The 21,142-nt window shown below is 46.1% G+C and overlaps 1 protein-coding gene across 1 annotated transcript in view; it reads right to left on the reverse strand.

Moving 5' to 3' along the window:
- Positions 1-21,142, reverse strand: part of amph (amphiphysin) — a 233,274-nt gene that overhangs the window by 165,642 nt on the left and 46,490 nt on the right. The window contains exon 2 of the mRNA XM_033019968.1: positions 2,203-2,283. Within this exon, the coding sequence (XP_032875859.1) occupies positions 2,203-2,283 (81 nt within the window). The remainder of the gene's footprint in view (positions 1-2,202; positions 2,284-21,142) is intronic.

A 21,142-nucleotide genomic window follows, 5' to 3' on the forward strand; every position in this document is an offset into this window, starting at 1 on the left:
TCACTGTGAAGGCATGAACATTTTCCCAAACCTTCGCTCCACCCGACCCGCAGCCTGCGGAGGGCGGCCGTGGGAGAGTGGGAGCTGTCCCGAGGAATGCGCACCTTCGGCCGCTTTCAACTTGGTGCTTGGGTTCAGAATGCCCAGTCACCTATGACTTGTGTGGGAAAATGAACCCCACGCTCCCGTCTCCCCTCTTCTCTCTCCCCTCCTCTCTCTCTCCCCCTTCTCTCTGTCCTCTGCCTCCACCCGCGGGAGCGTCCCACAGTCACTGACCGCGATGCACCGCCCTCGGACCCCAACCTCCCCACCCACCTCCAACCCCCGTTCTTTGGCACCCACACCAGGGTGATTCACCCCGGCCGCGGGGACAGATGGTTTATTTATTACCGTCTCGGAGTTTGCGGAACACACCCAAGCTCCCACGCACAAAACAGGCAGCATCTCTGGAGAGAAGGAATGGGTGACGTTTCGTGCTGAGACCATTCTTCAGAGTGCGTCGGAAGGGTCTCGACACTAAACACCACCCATTCCTTCTCTCCAGAGATGCTGCCTCTTCAGCTGAGTTACTCCAGCATTTTGTGTCTATCTTTGGTGTGACAGTTGTGTCATTTCATGGGCTTCGTGTATTGCGCGCCCAGGAGAGAAGCTGGACATGCCGCTTGCATCTAACAAACAAGTGCGCTCAAATTGAAATCTCTCATCTTTGTGAGGGAGGGATGGAATAGATGTAATCACTGGCTAAAACAAAGGCCATTATGACAGGGAAATAATGCCACCAGTTAATTAGCCATGTTCCCGAATGTAAGAACGAGTCATACATGTAATACATGATATCATTTATACATGGTTAATTAACTGGTGTATATCATGTATTACATGATTTAAATTAAAGCTGGTGCAGGCTTGTGTCAGGATAGGTCCTATTCCCTTTTCTGTTTCTTATGTTCTACATACAGTGACAGAACATACTACTGAGCCAACAATGTCCTTAAACCAATGTCTAAAGAAAGAATCAGACTTTCCATTTATTGATTTGTTTGAATATGCCAGATACCAAAATGACTGCACTTCAAAAGTGATTATTTTGTTTTCATTGGAAAATGATTTTGTCAGTTGAAAGTGGCATCGCAGGTAGATAGGGTGGTCAAAAAGGCTTTTGGCCCATTGATCTTCATCAGTTAGATTATTGAGGTTGGGAGGTCATGTTACATTTGTAGAAGACACCGGTGAGGCCACTTTTAGAGTATTGCATTCAGTTTTTGGTCACCATGTTGTAGGAAAGATGTTGTTAAGCTGGAAAGGGTACAGAGACGATTTACAAGGATGTTGCCACAACTCGAGGGCCTGAGCTATTGGGAGAGATTGAGCAGGCTGGGACTTTATTCCTTGGAATGCAGGAGGATGAATGGTGATCTTACAGAGGTGTTCAAATTCATGCGAGGAATAGATTGGATAAATGCACAGTTTTTTGCCCAGAGTTGGGTAAATTGCGAAATAGATGACATAGGTTTAAGGTGAGGGGGGGAAAATTTAATACAACTTTTTTTTTTTACACAAAGGGTGGTGCCGGAGAAGGTAGTTGAGGCAGGTACTATCATAACACTTAAGAGACATTTGTACAGATTCATGGATGAGATCAATGTGGAGGGCTGTGGGCCAAGCACAGGCACATGGGACTAGAGTAGATAGGGCATGCTTGTAGGCATAGGCATGTTGGGCTAAAGGGCCTGTTTCCACTCTGTATAACTCTATGACTAAGTCGCTGCCTCAAAAAAGCAGTCAACATCATCAAAGACCCACACCATCCTAGCCACACACTCATTTAACCCCTGCCATCGGGGAAGAAGGTACAGGAGCCTGAAAACTGTAACGTCTAGGTTTAGGAACAGCTTCTTCCCTTCAGCCATCAGGCTATTAAACACGACAACAAACAAGCTCTGAACTACAACAGATTATTGTTATTATTGCACTATAATTGTTTGTTTATTGAGTATGTATGTATGTGTATATATACACAGTGAAATGTTTTTTTCTTCTTTTTTTTTCTTCCGTTATATACTATGATTACATATTATGTTGTGCTGCAGCAAGTAAGAATTTCATTGTTCTATCTGGGACATATGACAATAAAACACTCTTGACTATGACTGCTGGTGGTGGAAGTAGTTCATTACAAATGTAAAATCTTTATTTAGTTACCTCCTGCTTCTTGAAGTTTTGTACAAATCCTTCAAACTGCTCATCTATTGTTTCATCTGCTTTGCCAAGCTTCTGCAGCACCTGAAAAATAAGTAAATACTTATGACGCCAGTTGACATTGGAACATGCTTAGAAATGTTGGGAGTAAAATATTTTTAAATTGACCCTTGAATATCTCTTCATTCTAAAAGCAATTATTAATATTAATCTTAGATGGTCAAACGCTCCCCATACCTCAGTCAGCGGAAAGACAATACATGATTACAATCGAACCATTTACAGTGTACAGATACATGATAAGGAAATAACGTTTGTCCATGGTAAAGCCAGTAAAGTCCAATAAAAGATAGTCCGAGCATCACCAATGAGGTAAATAGTAGTTCAGGACTGCTCTCTAGTTGTGGTAGGATGATTCAGTTGCCTGATAACCGAATAGTTGAAGGTGGTTGCCACTACTTGCAACCTCCAGCAACCATGTTCAACTAGCATCGCAACCGGCTTAGACTAAAAAATTACCGATTTTTAAAATGGCAACCTAATTTTAGTCGCAGCCGGTTTTTAATTTTTTGAAATAAATAAGGGCCTGTCCCATTAGGCGATTTTTTCGGCGACTGCCGACGACTGTCACAGTCGTAGCAGGTCACCCTAAAAACGGCGACAGAACCACCCCCCCACGACAATGTCTACGACAAGCTACGACAACCTTCCACCTAGTCGACGTCAAGCTAGCGACAACCGGCGACCCATTAGGACGTCCACCTTCGACCACACCTACGACAACCTATGATTACACAGGCGACAACCTACGACAATCGAAGTCAACCTACGTCCACCCGCAGCAAGCTACGACAAGTAATGACCCTGCAGGCGACAACTGAAGACAACTGAAGACTAATCAGTCGCCGGTACCTGTCGCCATTTGATGTAGGTTGACGTAGGTAGTCGCCAATGGAATTCACCAAAGTCAGCACCTGGCGACAACCTACGTCACCTGGTGACAACCTGCGTCATCCTGGCGACAACCTACGACAGCACCTACGACAGGAAAAGACAAGCTATGTCAAGCCTACGGTCGCCAGAAAGTTTTGAACATTTCAAAATCCAGCGGTAACCAGAAAAACGTTACGACTCTTTAGGTGACTTGTGAGACTACATCACGACCATACAGGCGTCACCCCACGACCATGTGGCGGCAACTTAGTCGCCTGTAGTCACCGAAAAAATTGCCTAAGTGGGGCAGGGACTATAGGTTCTCTTTTAACCTTGGCCCAAGTTGGAAACCAGCTGCAGAAAAATTGAATCACAAACAGACCTGGGTGATTTGGAGTGGAAGTCATTGTCAAGGATGTCAGTGAAAAATTTCGTTTTCTGACTGATTATTAAAGTTAGTCTTTTGAAATGGTGTGGTAGGATTTGAACTCACTGGGTTGAATATTAATAGAAAAGTGAGTTCCCTTCTGGGTCGGGAATTGCTTGAGTGGGAGTCAAAGGAAGTTTAGTGGGTCAAATTATAACCTAATTATAATCTAACTACAAAGATACACACTGGAGTAACTCAGCAGGACGGGCAGCATCTCTGGATAGAAGAAATGGATGACGTTTCATGTCGAGACCCTGCTTCAGACTGAGAGTCAGGGGAGAGGGAGACACAGAGATATGGAAGGGTAAGGTGTGAAAACAAGGCATCAAAGGGGACGAATGTCAAGGAAAATGTCAAATAGAGCATTGTTAGCTTGGGGAAGGTGACGAGACAATTTAATCGGGGACAGTCAGACTGGTCGGAGAACTAGGATGGGGGAGGGATGGAGAGAGAGGGAAAGCAAGGGTTACTTGAAGTTAGAGAAGTCAATGTTCATACTGCCAGGTTGTAAGCTGCCCAAGCGAAATACGATGTGTTGTTCCTCCGATTCACGTTGGGCCTCACTCTGACAGCGGAGGGGACTTACTCACAGCGGTGAAACAGGGTGCCTAGAACAGCGGTTCCCAACCTTTTTCGCCCCGTTTACCCCCCCCCCCCCCCCCCCCGGCAACTTTAATAGCACAAACCAATGTTATTTCACTTATTTATGAACAACTAATGATGAACAGATACCAAAATATATCATATGGTGTACCAGAACCAAACACAGTGAGTGAATGAGGAAAAATCCCAAATCAACAAATTTGCCCCTGGGGTAGGCAAAATTTACCCCCGGGGATAAAAATAGTAAGATTAAACGAGAACTTACCAGTTCGAAGTTTGATCATTATTTTATGAGGAGTAACGTTGAGGGATTACGTGAAGAACCCGCCAGGACGCATGCGTGTCATTCTTCAAAGCAGCGGTGTGAAATCACAGATAACAGTAATGACTGAACATAGTAAGCTTAGAGAAGAGGATACCAGTTGAACTTTATGATCAAGGGTGGGAGCGGAGGGCACGTAATCCCTCAACGTTACTCCTCATAAAATAATGATCAAACTTCGAACTGGTAAGTTCTCGTTTAATCTTACTATTTTACTTCGGAGTCGCGTGAGTGACTATGTGAAGATTTCAAAGCTCTGTGATTTCTTGCCGTGGAAACGAGTCCATGCATCACATCTGCCTTAATTGACTAAGGGAGGAATTGTGTTAACATGTTTAAACATGAATCCGACATTGAAATCCATGATAAAGTTATTAACAACAAATTATAGCCCCTATTTCATGGGGTGAAATCATATTACAGAACTTAAAATTGATTCTGCAAAAGTTCCAGGTTTAACAACTGGTTTATGGTAGAATTGTTGGAACGTTTTTTCCCTTGACCATCCTGCTGTATTCCAGGATTTGGTCCATCGGTACGTCCAACTCCATAGCTACCGATGTAGCTGCAGCCCTGGTGGAATGAGATTTAAATATCTTAGTATCCACTCCAGCTGTTGTTAAAACCTGTTTCAGCCATCTGGAAAAGTTTGAACCAACACTTTTTTGTGGGGTTGCTTGTGGCTGATTAGTAGTGCCATCTCATAGTCTCTAATGTTTTTGGTGTTCTCCATATATAACAATAAATGTCTTATTATACAGAGACGATCATCTATAGGGTAAGCCCTAAATTCTATTTTGAGGCCTGATGGTCCCGGTCTGTTCTGTTTGACTAATTCATGAATATGAAAAGGTATATTTCTTGTTGAAGAAGTCATATTGTCCAGCCTTAACTTATGTAAAGACTGTACCCTTTGTACTGTGACCAAAGCCATCAGCATGACTGTTTTATGCGTCAGTTTTTGCAGGGACAGAGTTGTTGCTGGAGACCAGTTCCTTAGCAACGTTGGGACAATACTCACATCCCATATTTGAGAGTACCTGGTTCTTGGGGGATTGATATTAAAAATTTCCCTCATAAGTTTGGTTACCAGGGGGTGAGTCCCAACAGAATGACGCTCTGATCCTCGCCATAGATATGCTGAAAGGGCACTTCTGGCACAGTTAACGGCACTGTAACTGAGCCCCTCATCATAATGGAGGCCTGCCAGGAATTCCAGAACAGACGTTATGTTCATCGAGCTGTAAGTGATGTTGTTTCTGTGACAATATATCTCCCATTTCCTGATGTATACCAGATATTGTTTTTTGGTGGACTGCCTGTGAGCCGCTGAGATAATGTTCAATGTTCGGTCCGTCAGTCCCAGTTCCAGTAGAGGTTTCTTTAAACTCTACAAATTAATAAGTTTGTCGTATTATGACATGGATGGCTATCCCCAGTTACGGGATGAACCAACAAATCTGGTCGTTTCAGGATGGTGATACATGGTTCTAAGACCATGTCGAGTATGACAGGGAACCATGGTTGATTAGGCCAATCGGGCACTACCAAAATACCAGACGCCGAGTCTTGTTGTATTTTGCGTAATACCCGACTGATGAGGCAGAAAGGAGGGAATGCATAGATAAACACAATTTCCCCCAATGCAGCGAAAAAGCATCTATCGCTGATGCCCCAGGGTCTGGTTCCCAAGTAACATAGTTTGGTAACTGGTGATTGAGTCTAGATGCAAATAGATCGATATCTGGTGTTCCATACCGTGCTACAATATCAGCAAATACTTTTATATCCAACATCCATTCGATGTTTTCATTGAATTTACGTGACCTGGTGTCTGCCACTGAATTTAGGTTACCTGTTAGGTAAGTAGCTGATATCCAAATATTTCTCTGGATACACCATTGCCAAATTGTATTTGCCGGATTGTCACATGATGTCGATTTGGTTCCACCCATATGGTTAATATATGCCACCACGGTGGTATTGTCAATCTGTAGTCTAACATGCTGGTGATATATTCCAGAACAGTATGACTTTAGGCCATAGAACGCACCCAACATTTCAAGGTAGTTTATGCCAAGTGTCTGTAGTAATAATGCCTCCTGTGCATTCCATCTACCTCCACAGCTGGAGATGGAATTGGTAGCACCCCAACCAAGTGCACTGGCATCAGTTTGTAGCACCACTGAGGGGTTGCTGATAATGATAGGGCTGGAACAATGTCGAATGTTATCCCTCCACCATTTTAATTCCATAATCGCTTTGATAGGCAGCTTCATTGGTCTGTCGAAACGACCAGCATTAATTTTGAGTGCTTGTATTTTTGCCCTTTGTAAATTTTGATAATACAAAGGTCCAAATTGTGTGGCTGGAAAAGCAGCCACTTCTTTGCCAATTACCCTTGCTACCAATCTGATAGATGGTTCACTGATGTCAATGAGGTTGTTGCAGGCCTTAGTTAAGACTGTAGCCTTGTCCTTTGGTAAAGTCACCGACATGTGAACTGAGTCAATAGTGAACCCCAAATAATCCATTATGGTGGAAGGCGTTAGTTTAGATTTGATTGACTGATTGATTGATTACTTTATTAATCCCCTTATTCAGGGGAAATTCTGATGTCCTTGCAGCACACTAATAAAAATACAACACAGTATTCATAAAGAAATTCAACACCAAAACATCCCCCCACAGTGATTCCCACTGTGGGGGAAGGCACAAAGTCCAGTCCCCATCCTCTTGTCCACCCATAGTCGGGCCTATTGAGGCCTCCACAGTCGCCGCCACGGCGCCCGATGTTCTCGCTGGGTGATGGTACGCCGGCGTCGGGAGAACCCCCAGCGGCTTGGGGTGCCAGGAACGGCCGCTTTCCCACCGGAGCCTGCTACTTCCAAGCCAACAGACCACGCCAGACGGAGCTCCGCACACTGGTGATCTCGGCGAGATGTAAGTTCAACGTCGCAGCTGGCCGCTCCGCAGAACCGCGGCTCCACGATGTTTTCCTCGGCGGTACCAAGCATACTGGAGTCCCAGCGCGGCGACCCAGGAAAGGCATCGCCCGCTCCGCAATAGCGCTCCAGCGCTGCACTGCCGCCAAAGCCGATGTTCTGCGCCAACGCCGACGTTCTGCGCCGCCACCAAAGCCGATGTTCTGGCCAGGTCCCCTCAGGGAAACGTCGCTCCAGGACCCGCTGGTAGGCCGCGAGGACAGGTCGAAGACGCTGCTCGGAGGAAGGCAACCCCTCCGACCAGGTAGGGACTTAGAAAAGCAGTTTCCCCCTTCCCCCCCACCACCCCCCACACACAAAAGATTTAGACCCCCTGACTGTACACTTAACAAACTAAAAATAATAAAAAAGTGGAAAAAACGGACAGCTGCAGGACAGGCAGCCGTTCAGGACAGCGCCTCCTCCGGATGGATGGATAAACCCCAGTTTCTCAAACAATTGTTTGGTGGCTGATACAGCTAGTTTGGCTAATTCCAAAGTTTAGCCCACAATCAATATGTCATCTAGCTAGGCCATGACATTATGTTTTTGTTTTACGAAGAAATGCTAGGGCTGGCTTCAAAATGTTTGTAAACAGCCTGGGGCTGATGTTAATCCATTTGGTAGAGCTCTATACTGCCAGTGCTGCCCCATCCAGTTGAATTTTAAATAACGCCTGTGATCAGTCCGTATAGGCACTGAATAGTAAGCATCTTTTAGGTCGATGCTGGCCATGAAGTAGCCTACGGAAATCAATTGTTTGGCAGTAACAAAGGTTTCCATTTTGAAATGAATATACTGCACAAATGTATTCAATTTGGTCAAATCTATGATGATGCGACAACCACCATCTTTTTTCAATAACCCCCTTAGCGTGGAGTCTCACCAGTTCAGCATGTGCTTCCAATTTTTATTTTCGTGAAACTACGAACGTTCGGTTCGGTACATGCTGAACTGGGGCGATTTTTGTGCACAAATTCAATGGTATATCCCTGGTTAATGCACTCCATGCCTCCCAAAAGAATGGTAATCTCCACCGATATGTGTGTTATCCACACTTCCTATAATTTGTAAGGGACCAGACCCACCGACCTCCATGGTTACCACTGGAAAGTTTACTCCTTCCTGTGTAGTCTTCGAGGAGGTTGAGGCGCCGGTGTATGGGTTTGGGTTTGGGGTTTGCGCATTTTCCACGAAGACCGGTCTGGGCCATGGCCTAAAAAAGACAGCTGTCCTGTATCTCCGGCCTTTGAGCTTTCACCAGCTTCTGATTGTCTTGCCCTGCTGGTGGGTGTGTGAGGGTGCTGTTTTTGAGTGTAGGAGGTCCTCTCATCGAGCTCCTTCTTTCTCCTTCCTGCACCCCCTGCACACTTGTTGTTTGTTCAGCAAACCCCTCTTCAGGGTCAGCCCAGAATTGACCCCCAGTACTACCCTCTGACGAGGGAGATGCACTGTGTAGCCCTACTGCTGCTGTGCTGGGGGTGCTGCTGTGGGTGTTTTGTATAACCCATGGTGACTAGACTCCATCTCCCGGAGTCTGTCACATTGGAGCATCTGCTCCATAAGCCGCTCCATTTGGCCCCAGCAACGCTGGTCCCCGCAGCATTTCTTGCAGTCCGACTTGTCAGAGTAAACGGCTCTGTTCCGTATAGCCTTCCCGTCCGGCCATGGTGTTGATCTGGCCGGTGCGGGTGCCAAGTCGGGCACAGTTGATCCCACTCACGGTGATCTGGTGCCGTCAGCCGCTGCTAGCTGCCCGCAACTCCGCAGTTTTTCCCAGCCAGTGCAGCCCTTGTGGACTCTTGTGCATAGTTTCCCCCTGTAAGAAACAGACACGGGAAACAAAACACGGCCGCAGTAATTCCCTTACCTGTCGGTCTTGGTTTTTTTTAAACCTTGCCCCCCCCCCCCCCCGCCCGCCCCGCCCCGCCCGCTCGCTTGCCGTTTCGACTTGTCAGCGGCTCTGTTCTGTATAGGCTTCCCGCCCGGCCGTGGTGTTGATCTGGCCGGCGCGTGTGCCAAGTCGGGCACAGCTGATCCCACTCACGGGGATGCTGGTGCCTTCAGCTGCTGCTGGCTGCCCGCAACTCCGCGGTCCTCCCCAGCCAGCTTTAGACGCAGCCCTTGTGGACTCTATTTTTGTCTAGTTTCCCCCTGTAAAAAACCGCGCGGGAAACAAAAAACGACCGCAGAGTAATTCACTTACCTGCGGTCTCGGTTTCAAAATTACCGCTGCGGGGGAACGTCGTTCCACCCCGCCTGTCGTTTCGCAATGCGTGAAGCGATATGGCACGCATGCGTCCTGGCGGGTTCTTCACGTAGTCACACACGTGACTCCGAAGTAAAATTGACCCCAGGTTGGGAACCCTTAGCCTAGAGGATGAGTGATGTAGTTGCTGATAATCCAGGTTAAAAGATACAAACTCAAATGCCTGGCCGAATGATTAAAGTATCTCTAACTCATGCTCTACAAATCTCCAAACCATCCAGTGGACATCCTGTGGCGCTGTTGATAGCTGCCTCCGCCTTCAGTCCGGTATCTTTTTGTTATTTTTTGTTATGTTGAAGTGCGTTTTCTGTGGGGTTTTTATGTCTTTATGTGGGGGAAGAGGGTACGGTAAGGGGGATACCGTCCTTCAGTCGCTTCCTGGAGAGGCGACTATTATGTGAGTCGCGTCCTCGCCTCCCCCCCCCCAACGGCCTACCTACTGGATTGGCGCGGTCTTTCCTGCCGGGACCGACCAGAGCTCCAGCAGCAGCAGCGGCGCAGCATTGGATACATCGTGGGGCGGGCGATGCCTCACCGGGGATCGCCGTCTGGAGCCCCGGGTGCTGGGCCTGCTGCACCGACATCGCGGAGCTGTGGTTCGCGGAGCTCCCAACGCGGGCGGCGCTGACCAACATTGCGGAGTCCTGCGACTCCGCCCGGCTCGGCCTGCGGACTTCGGGAGCCGCGGACTCCGGTGGGAGGTGGCTGATCTGGCGGTCCGGGCCGCTGAGGATGTTCTCCGTCGGGGTTCCGCATCGGTGTTCCATCATCCCGGTGTGAGGGCCTGAGCATCGGGCCGCCCGTGGCGGCGACTGCGCGTGCTCGGGAGGCCCCGACCACGGGTGAACATCTGGGAAGATCGGAGGGGAGGCTGGCTGGACTATGGTGCCTTCCTCAACTTTGGTGCCACTGTGTTGTGTTGTGGTTATGCTGTGTCGTGGACTTCTGTGTTTGTGCTTTTTTTTAATATGTTTTATTTATTATTTATTTTAATGTTACTTGACTGTAAGAAAATCCATTTTGTTGTCTCTTATGAGATAATGACAATAAATTGAATCCAATACAATGATATGCTGATTGGCCAGAATATAGACCAGTATAGAACAGGAATGTGGCAGCACAGTGATAGAGCTCCTGCCTTACAGCGCCAGAGACCTGGGTTCGATCCTGACTATGGGAGCTTGTCCGGATGGTGTCTCTACGTTCTCCTCATGACCCGCATGGGTTTTCTCCGGTTTCCTCCCACAATCCAAGACGTACAGGTTTGTAGGTTAATTGGCTTGGTATAAATGTCTGTACGGAGTTTGTAACTTCTCCCCCGCGACCTGCATGTGTTTTCTCCGAGATCTTCTGTTTCCTCCCACACTCCAAAGACGTACAGATTTGTAGGTTGAAAATAGACACAAAAAGCTGGAGTAACTCAGCGGGCCAGGCAGCATCTCTGCAGAGAAGGAATGGGTGATGTTTCGGGTCGTGACCCTTCTTCAGACTGAAAGTCACGGGAAAGGGAAACGAGAGATATAGAAGGTGATGTGGAGAGATAAAGAACAAATGAGTGAAAGATATGCAAAAAAGTAACGATGATAAAGGAAACAAGATTCAAGAGAGTTTATTGTCATGTGTCCCTGATAGGACAATTAAATTCTTGCAAACAGGCCGTTGTTAGTTGTTTGTTGGGTGAAAATGAGAAGTTGGTGCGACTTGGGTGGGGAAGGATAGAGAGAGAGCGGATGCCGGGGTTACGTGGAGCGAGAGAAATCAATATTCATACCACTGGGCTGTAAGCTGCCCAAGCGAAATATGAGATGCTGTTCCTCCAATTTGCGTTTAGCCTCACTCTGACAATGGGAGACCTAGGACAGAAAGGTCTGTGTGGGAATGGGAAGGAGAATTAAAGTGTTTGGCAACCGGGAGATTAGGTAGATTTGGTCTCGCCGATGTATAAGAGTCCACATCTTGATCAACAGATACAGTAGATGAGGTTGGAGGAGTTGCAAGTGAACCTCTGCATAACCTGAAAGGACTGTTGGGGTCCCTGGACAGTATCGAGGGAGGAGGAATAGGGACAGGTGTTGCATCTCCTGCGGTTGCAGGGGACGGTACCTGGGGAGTGGATGGTTTGGGTGGGAAGGGATGAGTTAACCAGGGAGTTGCGGAGGGAACGGTCTCTATGGAAGAAGGAAAGGTATGGCGATGGGAGGATGTGACTGGTGTTGGAATCACGTTGGAGGTGTCGAAAATTCCGGGAGATTATGTGTTGTATGTGACGGCTGATGGGGTGAAAGGTAAGGACTAGGAGGCTCTGTCTCTGTTGCAACTAGGTGGAGGGGTAGCAAGGGCGGAGCTGCGGGGTACCGAGACACGAGTGAGGGTCTCAACTATAATGGAAGAAGAGAACACCCGTTCCCTAAAGAATGAGGACATCCTGGATGTCCTGGTGTGGAACATCTCATCTTGGGCGGGGACGCGGCATAGACGGAGGAATTGGCAGTAGGGATAGAGTCTTTACAGGAAGCAGGGAGGGAAGAAATGCAGTTGAGATAGTTGTGGGAGTCAGTGGGTTTGTAATAGACTTCAGTCAATAGTCTATTTCCTGTGATGGAATCTGTGAGATCACGAAAGAGGAGGGAGGTGTCGGAGATGGTGCAAGTGAATTTGAGTGCAGGATGGAAATTGGTGGTGAAGTTGATGAAGTCCATGAGTTCTGTATGGGTGCAGGTAGCACCAATGCAGTCGTCAATGTAACGGAGATAGAGTTCGGGGATAGGCCTGGAACGCCTGCGTTTGACGTACCCTACAAAGAGGCAGGTATAGCTAGGCCCCATGCCGGTGCCCATAGGTACGCATTGAATTTGGAGGAAATGGGAGGAGTTGAAGGAGAAGTTGTTCAGTGTGAAGACCAGCTCTGTTAGGTGGAGTAGAGGCAACTTGGATGGTTCTGCGGTCGAGGAAGAAACCGAGGGCTTTAAGGCCTTCTGGTGGGGGATGGAGGTGTAGAGTGACTGAACGTCCACAGTAAAGATGATGGAGTGGGTGCTCAGAAAGCGGAAGTCATTAAAGAGACAAAGATTAATTGCTTGGTATAAATGTAAATTGTGTGGAGGTCGCTGGTCGGTGCGGAGTCGGTGAGCCGAAGGGCTTGTTTCTGCGCTGTATCACTAAACTAAACTAAATCTTTAAATTAAACCGCATGTGAAAAATCACAAAGAACTGGCCACTAACTGGGTGCTGTAGTGGAAGGAGGTGAGTATTTTCATTACATTTATCACAACTGCACAAACTCTAGCGTGTTTAGTGGCAGCCATTGCTCTGCAGTAGCATCTTTCTCTCCATCAGGTGGCTGGGACTTCATGTTCTTCCCATTCGAATATGCCCTTTTTCCTGCTCAGTTGAACACAAAGGGTCCCATGGAGCTACTGCAAAGAAGCTCAGGGGAGTTTTACCTGGTGCCATCCCAAAATTTACACTCAACCAACATCAGTGAAACCAATGGGGTGGGAGATTGCAACCTTCACGTGGTCCACCCTGTTTCGGCTAATGCAATCAACCCAACGTGCACAAACAAAATAGAACAAGTTGACCTACAACTTTAGGCTGTGCACGCCATGCGCAAAAAGAAGAAATGAAACCAATTATCATGTTACTGTTGGACATTGGAGTGTAAAATTGGCAGCAACATAACAACATGAATACTTAGAAACGACTTCATTAGAAGGGTCTGTGAAGAAAGACAAATTAAATCATAAGTGGAAATACTTTTTCTACATTTCGCAAGAGAGCACCAGCATCCCAGGGATAATAAGACAGCATCCTTTGAGCAGTTGTTTCAGCAAACAGATGAAGGCAAATCAGAGAGCCGCAGGTGGGTTTCAGCAAGGTGCCACCTTTCATACTTAAGCTACTTACACGTTCAATGAAAACCTGCCTGTGGAATTAGGTGTTAGAGTTGCTGCGCACAGCGTTACAAGTAATGATGTCGGGCAAACTTTGATGTTGTCATTAATATTAACATTAGATTCAAAGGTTTCTAGCCCACGCATCGCTCCATTTTTACAGCTCTTCAAAACTGGCACAGGGAGAGAATAAATCAGCCCGTTTACTGTAAGGTATCGTACAGAAATATGCTTAAAAATGTTGGGATATATGCATTTTTATTATTAATGTTCAATGTTTTATGTGTCATTCTTAATTGTTACTGTATGTCGTGTTGTTACTTGCGGGCGGAGCACCAAGGCAAATTCCTTGTATGTGTACACACTTGGCCAATAAACTTATTCATTCATTCTCTTCTTCTTCATTCATTCATTTTCATGCCTCATGTCCAGCTTAGGGACAGGTAGCCTAGAGCTTGTAGACTTTCTTGACTTTCCATTTTCAAACAAATCGATAGTAATGGAGTTGCACAACAGCAGGAACATCAGCACACTCTGGCACATAAGCCAGAGTGTGTATATTATCAGGGGGAGTGTGGGCAAGGGTGGGGTTTGGTACGATCTTGTGAAGTTTCAGATGGTATATTTTTGATGTCTTCCACCTGCCGATCTCCATGTATTGGAGAGGAGGAGGGGTGGGATCATTGTCCAAGTGGCATAGTCGTAACATGGCAGAGACACCGAGTGACCAACGTTTGGGACACTGATTCCAACTGTACCAAACTTAAACATTCAAAGGCGTTATTGTTGCCAGACCCCACAGCGTAAACAATGGCCCCACACTGTAACACATTCCCAAGCCTTTCCCCGTACTCGAGAGAACATTATCATGCAGAAATGCTCAAAATATACTCATGGGTCAAGTTACTGGGAGAGGCACAACAGGCACAGAAAAATATATAGATCGGAGCCCATGGATCATTTAACGTAAAATGAACATCCATTTCCTATTCACCCTGAAGTGGATATAAATGAAATCCTAGAGAACGAATAATAGGCATCAGATTTATTATTATACAATAATCCAGAATCAAAATTAATCCTTATTGGCCTGTCCCACTTGGCGATTTTTTAGGCAACTGCCGACGACTATCATAGTCGAAGCAGGTCGCCGAAAAACCGGTGACAATCTACATCATCTTGGCGACAACCTACGACAGCACCTACGTCAGGAGATGTCAAGCTACGCTCATTGGCGTCAAACCCACTGTTGCCGAAATGTTTTCAACATGTTGAAAATTTAGCGACGACCAGAAAGACGCTACGACTTTTTGCGCGACTGAGGAGACTAATCCCGGCGACTACCGGCGAACATGTGGCGACAAACTAGTCGCCTGTAGTTGCCTAAAAAAATCGCCGGTGGGACAGGCCCATAATGAGTTATCCTCGTTTTATTCCAGACAGTAATGCTACGAACATGATGATTTAACAAAGAACCATAACAATTAGGGGCTCTTTGGACCCCTTCCGCCATTCATTATGATCATGGCTGATCACCCGCTTCAGGACCTATTTCCCTGCCTTCTTCCTATATATCTCTGGTTTCCTTCAGCATTAAGAAACATATCTACCTCCTTCTTGAACATATCTAATGACTTCTGCTCCCTTCTGTGGTAGAGAATTCCACAGTACAACTCTCCTCCGGGTGAAGAAATTGCATGGATCTCAGTTCTAAATAACATACCTTGTATCCTGAGACTGTGAGCGTCCTGGTCCTGGTTCTGGACGCTCTGACCTTTGGTAATGTTGACACCGGAATCTAGTCTAGTTGGAATTATATACATTTCTATGTGCTCCTCCGTCATTCTTCAAAACTCCAGTGAATATCGATCATGTGACCCAATCTCCACTTATGTTCAGTCCCTTCTTCCCAAAGTTGCCTCTCTCATGGAAGCAACATCCATTCTCAGATTAGGAGACCAAAACTGTACACCAAACCCTACATGGGTTCTCCAAGACCCCAAATTGCTGTAGCAAGACAGTTGCTCTAAGATCAAATCAGATTTCAATGAAGGTCAACATACTATTTGCCTTCCTTGCAGCTTACTGCGCAGGAACACCTGACTCAGTTCAGTTTAGTTTAATGTAATGTGTACCGAGGTAGAGTGAAAAGCTTTTGTTGCGTGCTAACCAGTCAGCGGAAAGACTGGGCAGTCACGGTGGCGCAGCGGTAGAGTTGCTGCCTTACAGCGAATGCAGCGCCGGAGACCTGGGTTCGATCCTGACTACGGGTGCTGTCTGTACAGAGTTTGTACTTTCTCCCCGTGACCTACGTGGGTTTTCCCCGAGATCTTCAGTTTCCTCCCACACTCCAAAGATGTACAGGTTTGTAGGTTAATTGGCTTTGTAAATATAAAAATTGTCCCTAGTGGGTGTAGGATAATGTTAATGTGCGGGGAACGCTGGTCGGCACGGACCCAATGGGCCGAATGGCCTGTTTCCGCGCTGTATCTCTAAATTAAAAAACTAAACAATACATAATTACAATCGAGCCATTCAAAGTTTCCAACCTTATCATTACCCAGCCCCGCACAGCATGGTTTTATCTTCTCCCCAAAATCCATATATTTAGTATTTCGAGATATGTAAGAGATATTTTTAAATAATAACCATGAATTAAAAGAGTCTCTCAGAAGAGTAATACCATGATAACGTTTTCCATTGAACCTGTGAGTGAATGGTAAGACAGCGTTAAAAAGTCAAGAACATGGTGTAGGGATGTGGTGATCACCAAAAGTCAAGAACATGGTGTAGTTTAATGATAAAAGTCGGGCCCACCAGCTTTTCAAATCATCAATCAATAAAAGATGAGTTTAATAGTACTTGATCATCATTGAATAAGATCAAATCCGGGAAAGTAGTTGCAAGAACATTTTTTTTTAAAGTTCTTTATCTGAATGTACAAAACATTCATGCCAAGAGAGATGAATTAGTAGCCCAAACTAAGATAAATAACCTTGATCTATGAGCATCACAGAGGCTGGGTTGATCAAAATCAAAATTACATTCTATATGGTACTTGATGTAACAAAAACATCAAGATAGACACAAAGAGCTGGAGTAACTCAGCGGGACAGGCAGCATCTCTGGATAGAAAGAATAGGTGATGTTTCGGGTCTCAACCCTTCTTCAGATCATTCTCAAATGGTAATAGGGACAGATAAAAAGGACATACGTTTTAGTTTTGGAGATACAGTGCGGAAACAGGCCCTTTGGCCCACCAGGTCAGTGCCGACCAGCGATCCCTGCACATTAACACTATCCTACATAAGGATAATAGGAATGAATAAACTTGCCTCAACTGATCAGAAAGTAGGTTCATATCAGTGAGAAATGAAATAATAAGGGGTAAAACCATGATAACTTCACAACAGTAGCTACTGTATATTGTTTGAATTAGTATCAATATTAAAAAGAGTCGGTAACAAAGGGAATGTATTCATTATGAGACCCTTTAATTTTCACACGTACGTTTCTCCCCGTACGTTTTTCTTCACCGTGAGTGCCACAAGTCGCCCTTGCAGCGCCCGTATGAAGGTCTCTTCCGCGTGCAGCGGCACGGGCCTACTACATTTGATTTGGACATGGGAGGCCGGCGTGAAACTGTGTCTGTGGCTCGTTTGAAACCGGCCCACTTGGACCTGAGCGAGCCAGTCCATGTGGCTCAACCTTCCTGTCGCGGGCGTCCGCCGTCCCGGGCTTTCGGAGATTCTTCCGAACCGAGCATGGGGTGGTATCTACGCGTTCTGGCCACCTCGTTCAGCGTCCCGCCCAGTTCGGGGCCTCTGGTTCTGGGGTGGGGGGGGGGGGGTCATGTGGCGGCACCTGGTGACAACCCAAGGTCACAACGAACCATCGGCTCTAGAGGGCGGGGTCTTGGTGGGGAAGGCGCTAGTCACGAGGTCGGTACTTGATTTGGTATTTAAGGCTGGGCAACGCCCATGTCCTTGGAGGAGTAGGGAGCTGTATTAGAGAGATTAAACATAGCTAGTGCACACAACTTGTGTCTGACTAGTTTTTGGCTGGACTCCTGTGAGTCCCCGCTACATGGAAATTAATGTAACACTGCTATTACAGAATAAAGCGAGTGAGATAACAATCCATGTAGTCCTTTATCGGCTGAAATCTGCTGCTAAGGAAGTGATGAGAAGTATGTTTAAGCAATGTCAACATAGATTTGTGAAAGTGAAATGATATTTGAACAACCTAACAGAATAATTTGAAGATTGTAGCCCCTAACGCACATAAGGGAAGCTTGCAGCTATAATTTATTTGTAGGTTCAAAAGATCTTCAACTAGATAGCAAATTAAGAGAGGTTAAAAAGAAATCTTCATGGGAAGATCATTAGAGTCATAAAGTCATACAGCATTGCAACAGGCCCTTTGGTCCAACTCATTTATGCCCACCTGAGCTAGTCCCATTTGCCCACATTTGGCCTATATTCTCTTATACATTACGGAACCATGCTGTTATTGTAACTGCATCAACTACTTCCTCTGGCAGCTCATTTCATATAGCCTCATAAGTTCATGTCATATGAGCAGAATTGGGCCATTCGGCTCATCCAGTCTACTCTGCTATTCAGTTATGGCTGATCTATCCCTTTCTTTCAATTACATTCTCCTGCCCTCCCCTTTCACACCCTTACTTATCAAGCACCTGTTAATCTCCACTTTACACAGTGACTTGGCTTCCCCAGCCGTTTGTGCTGATGAATTCCAAAGATTCACCACCCTCTGGCTAAAGAAATTCCTTCTCATCTTCTTTCTAAAGGTGCGTCATTTTATGCAGAGGCTGTGCCCTCTATTCTTAGACTCCCCCACGAGTGGAAACATCCTCTCCACATACACTATATCTAGGCGTTCCACTGTCCGGTAAGTGTCAATGTGATCCCTTCTCATCCTTCCAAACTCCAGTGCCGTCAAACACTCATCATGCATTAAACCAATCAACCCCGGGATCATTCTCTGGAACCTCTCCAAAGCCAGCACATCCCTCCTCAGATATGTGGCCCAAAACTACTCACAATACTCCGAATGTGGTCTGACCAGTACCTTCTCTCCAGCCCATTCTTTCGCTCCAGAGGTGCTGCCTGACCCGCTGAGTTACTCCAGCATTTTGCGTCTACCTCATAAAACCTCAGCAGTACAACCCTGCTTTTACATTCTAGTTCTCTCAAAATGAATGATCAAAATTGCATTTGCCTTCCTATCTACCAATTCAGCCTGCCTAAATTAACCTTTCGGGAATCCTGCACCAGTCCTTTGCACCTCCGATTTCGGATTCCTCGACCCATTTAGAAACATAGAAACATAGAAAATAGGTGCAGGAGTAGGCCATTCGGCCCTTCGAGCCTGCACCGCCATTCAATATGATCATGGCTGATCATCCAACTCAGTATCCTGTACCTGCCTTCTCTCCATACCGCCTGATCCCTTTAGCCACAAGGGCCACATCTAACTCCCTCTTAAATATAGAAAATATTCTATGCCTTTATTCCTACTACCAAAATACATGACCACATACTTTGCCACACAGTATTCCATGTGTCATTTATTTGCCCATTCTCCCAACCCGTGCAAGTCCTTCTGTAGATTCCCGGCATCCTCAACACTATCTGCCCCTCTACCTCTCTGCGTACCGTCTTCAAACTTGGCCATCAATTCCCTCATCCAAATCATTGATATACAACGTGAAGAGCAGCGGGCCCAACACTGACCCCTGTGGAACTCCACTAGACACCGGCGTCCAAACATAAAACCCTTTGTTAACACTTTTTGCCTTCTGCCATTCAGCTAACCTGTCCATGCTGTATCTCACCTCTCATGCAGCCTCACGTGGGGCACCTTAAAGGCCTTCTGAAAATTCAAGTAAACAACATCCACTGATTCTTCTTTGTCGAACCTGTTATTTACTTCCTTAAATAATTCCAACAGGTTTGTCAGGCAAGATCTCCTCTTCACAAAACTATGCTGACTTTGGTCTATTTTATCATGTGCTTCTAAGTACTCATGAAGCTCATGCTTAATAATGGTCTCTAAAATGTTACCAACCACTGACGTCAGGCTAACCAGAGAATAGTTTCCACTCTTTTGACTCCCTCCCTTCTCGAACAGTGGATGGAGTAACACTGGCCAGGATTCCAGTCCTCTGGGACCACTTCAGGCTCTCGTGAACCCAGAAAGATCACTCCCAATGCCTCCACAATCTTCAATGTTACCCTTTCAGAACACTGAAGTGTAGTCAACCTGGTTTAGGTGACCTATCCACCTTCAGACTCCCAAATGCCTTTCTCCTCAGTAATAGCAACTCACCTACTTTCCATGCCCTGACTCTTGAATTTCTGGCATGTTGCTGGTGTCTTCCACTGTGAAGAATGATACAAAAAACGTGTTCAATTCATCCACCATTTCTTTATTCTCCAGTTCTAACTTCTTCAGTGTCATTTTCCAGCAGTCCAATGTCCACTTTCCTCTCTTTTACTCTTGATATATCTGAATAAACTTTTAGTATCGTTTTATATTATTGGGCAGCTTATCTTCAAATGTCATCTTTTCTCCCCTTATTGCCTTTTTAATTGCCTTCTGTTGATTTATAAAAGCTCCCAATCCTCAAGCTTCTTACTAATTTTTGCAATATTATACAGCTTTTCTTTTACTTTTATGCTGTCTGACATCATTTGTCATCCAAGGTCACCTCATTCTCCCCCTAGAATCATTCTTCCTCTTTGGGATGAAAAGATCCTGCGTCTTCCCAATTACCTCCAGAAACTCCTGCCATTGCTGCTCTACCATCATTCCTGCTCGGGTCCCTTTTCAATCAACTTTAGCCAGCTCCTCCCTCATGCCTGTGTAGTTACCTTTACTCAACAGTAATACCGACACATCTGATTTCATCTTCTCTTTCTCAAACTGCAGGTTGAATTTTATCAAATTATGGTCACTACCTCCTTGTGGTCCCTTTACCTTAAGCTCCTTAATCAAATCCAGTTCATTACGCAACACCAAATCCAGAACCTGATTTCCCGGTGGCTCAACACTTCAACTCCCCCTCCCATTCCGAATCTGACCTTTCTGTCCTGGGCCTTCTCCATGGCCAGAGTGAGGACCACCGTAATTGGAGGAGCAGCAGCACCTTATATTTCTCTTGGGCAGTTTGCACCCCAGCTGTATGAACACTGACCTCTCTAATTTCAGGTAGTCCCTACTTTCTCCTCCCCTTCTCAGCTCTCCCTCAGCCCACTGGCTCCACCTCTTCCTTTCTTTTTCCCACCCCCCCCCCCTCCCCCCCTCCCCCCCACACCCTCACATCAGTCTGAAGAATGGTTACCACCCGAAACGTTGCCTATTTCTTTCGCTTCTCCAGCATTTTTGTCTACCACCAAATTCAGAATTGCCTTTTCACTAAGAAGCTCAACCACAAGCTGCTCTGAAACCATCCTGGATGTACTAGACAAATTCCTAACTGTG

This window comes from Amblyraja radiata, chromosome 4 (genome assembly GCF_010909765.2).
Source record: "Amblyraja radiata isolate CabotCenter1 chromosome 4, sAmbRad1.1.pri, whole genome shotgun sequence".
Lineage (NCBI taxonomy): Eukaryota > Metazoa > Chordata > Chondrichthyes > Rajiformes > Rajidae > Amblyraja > Amblyraja radiata.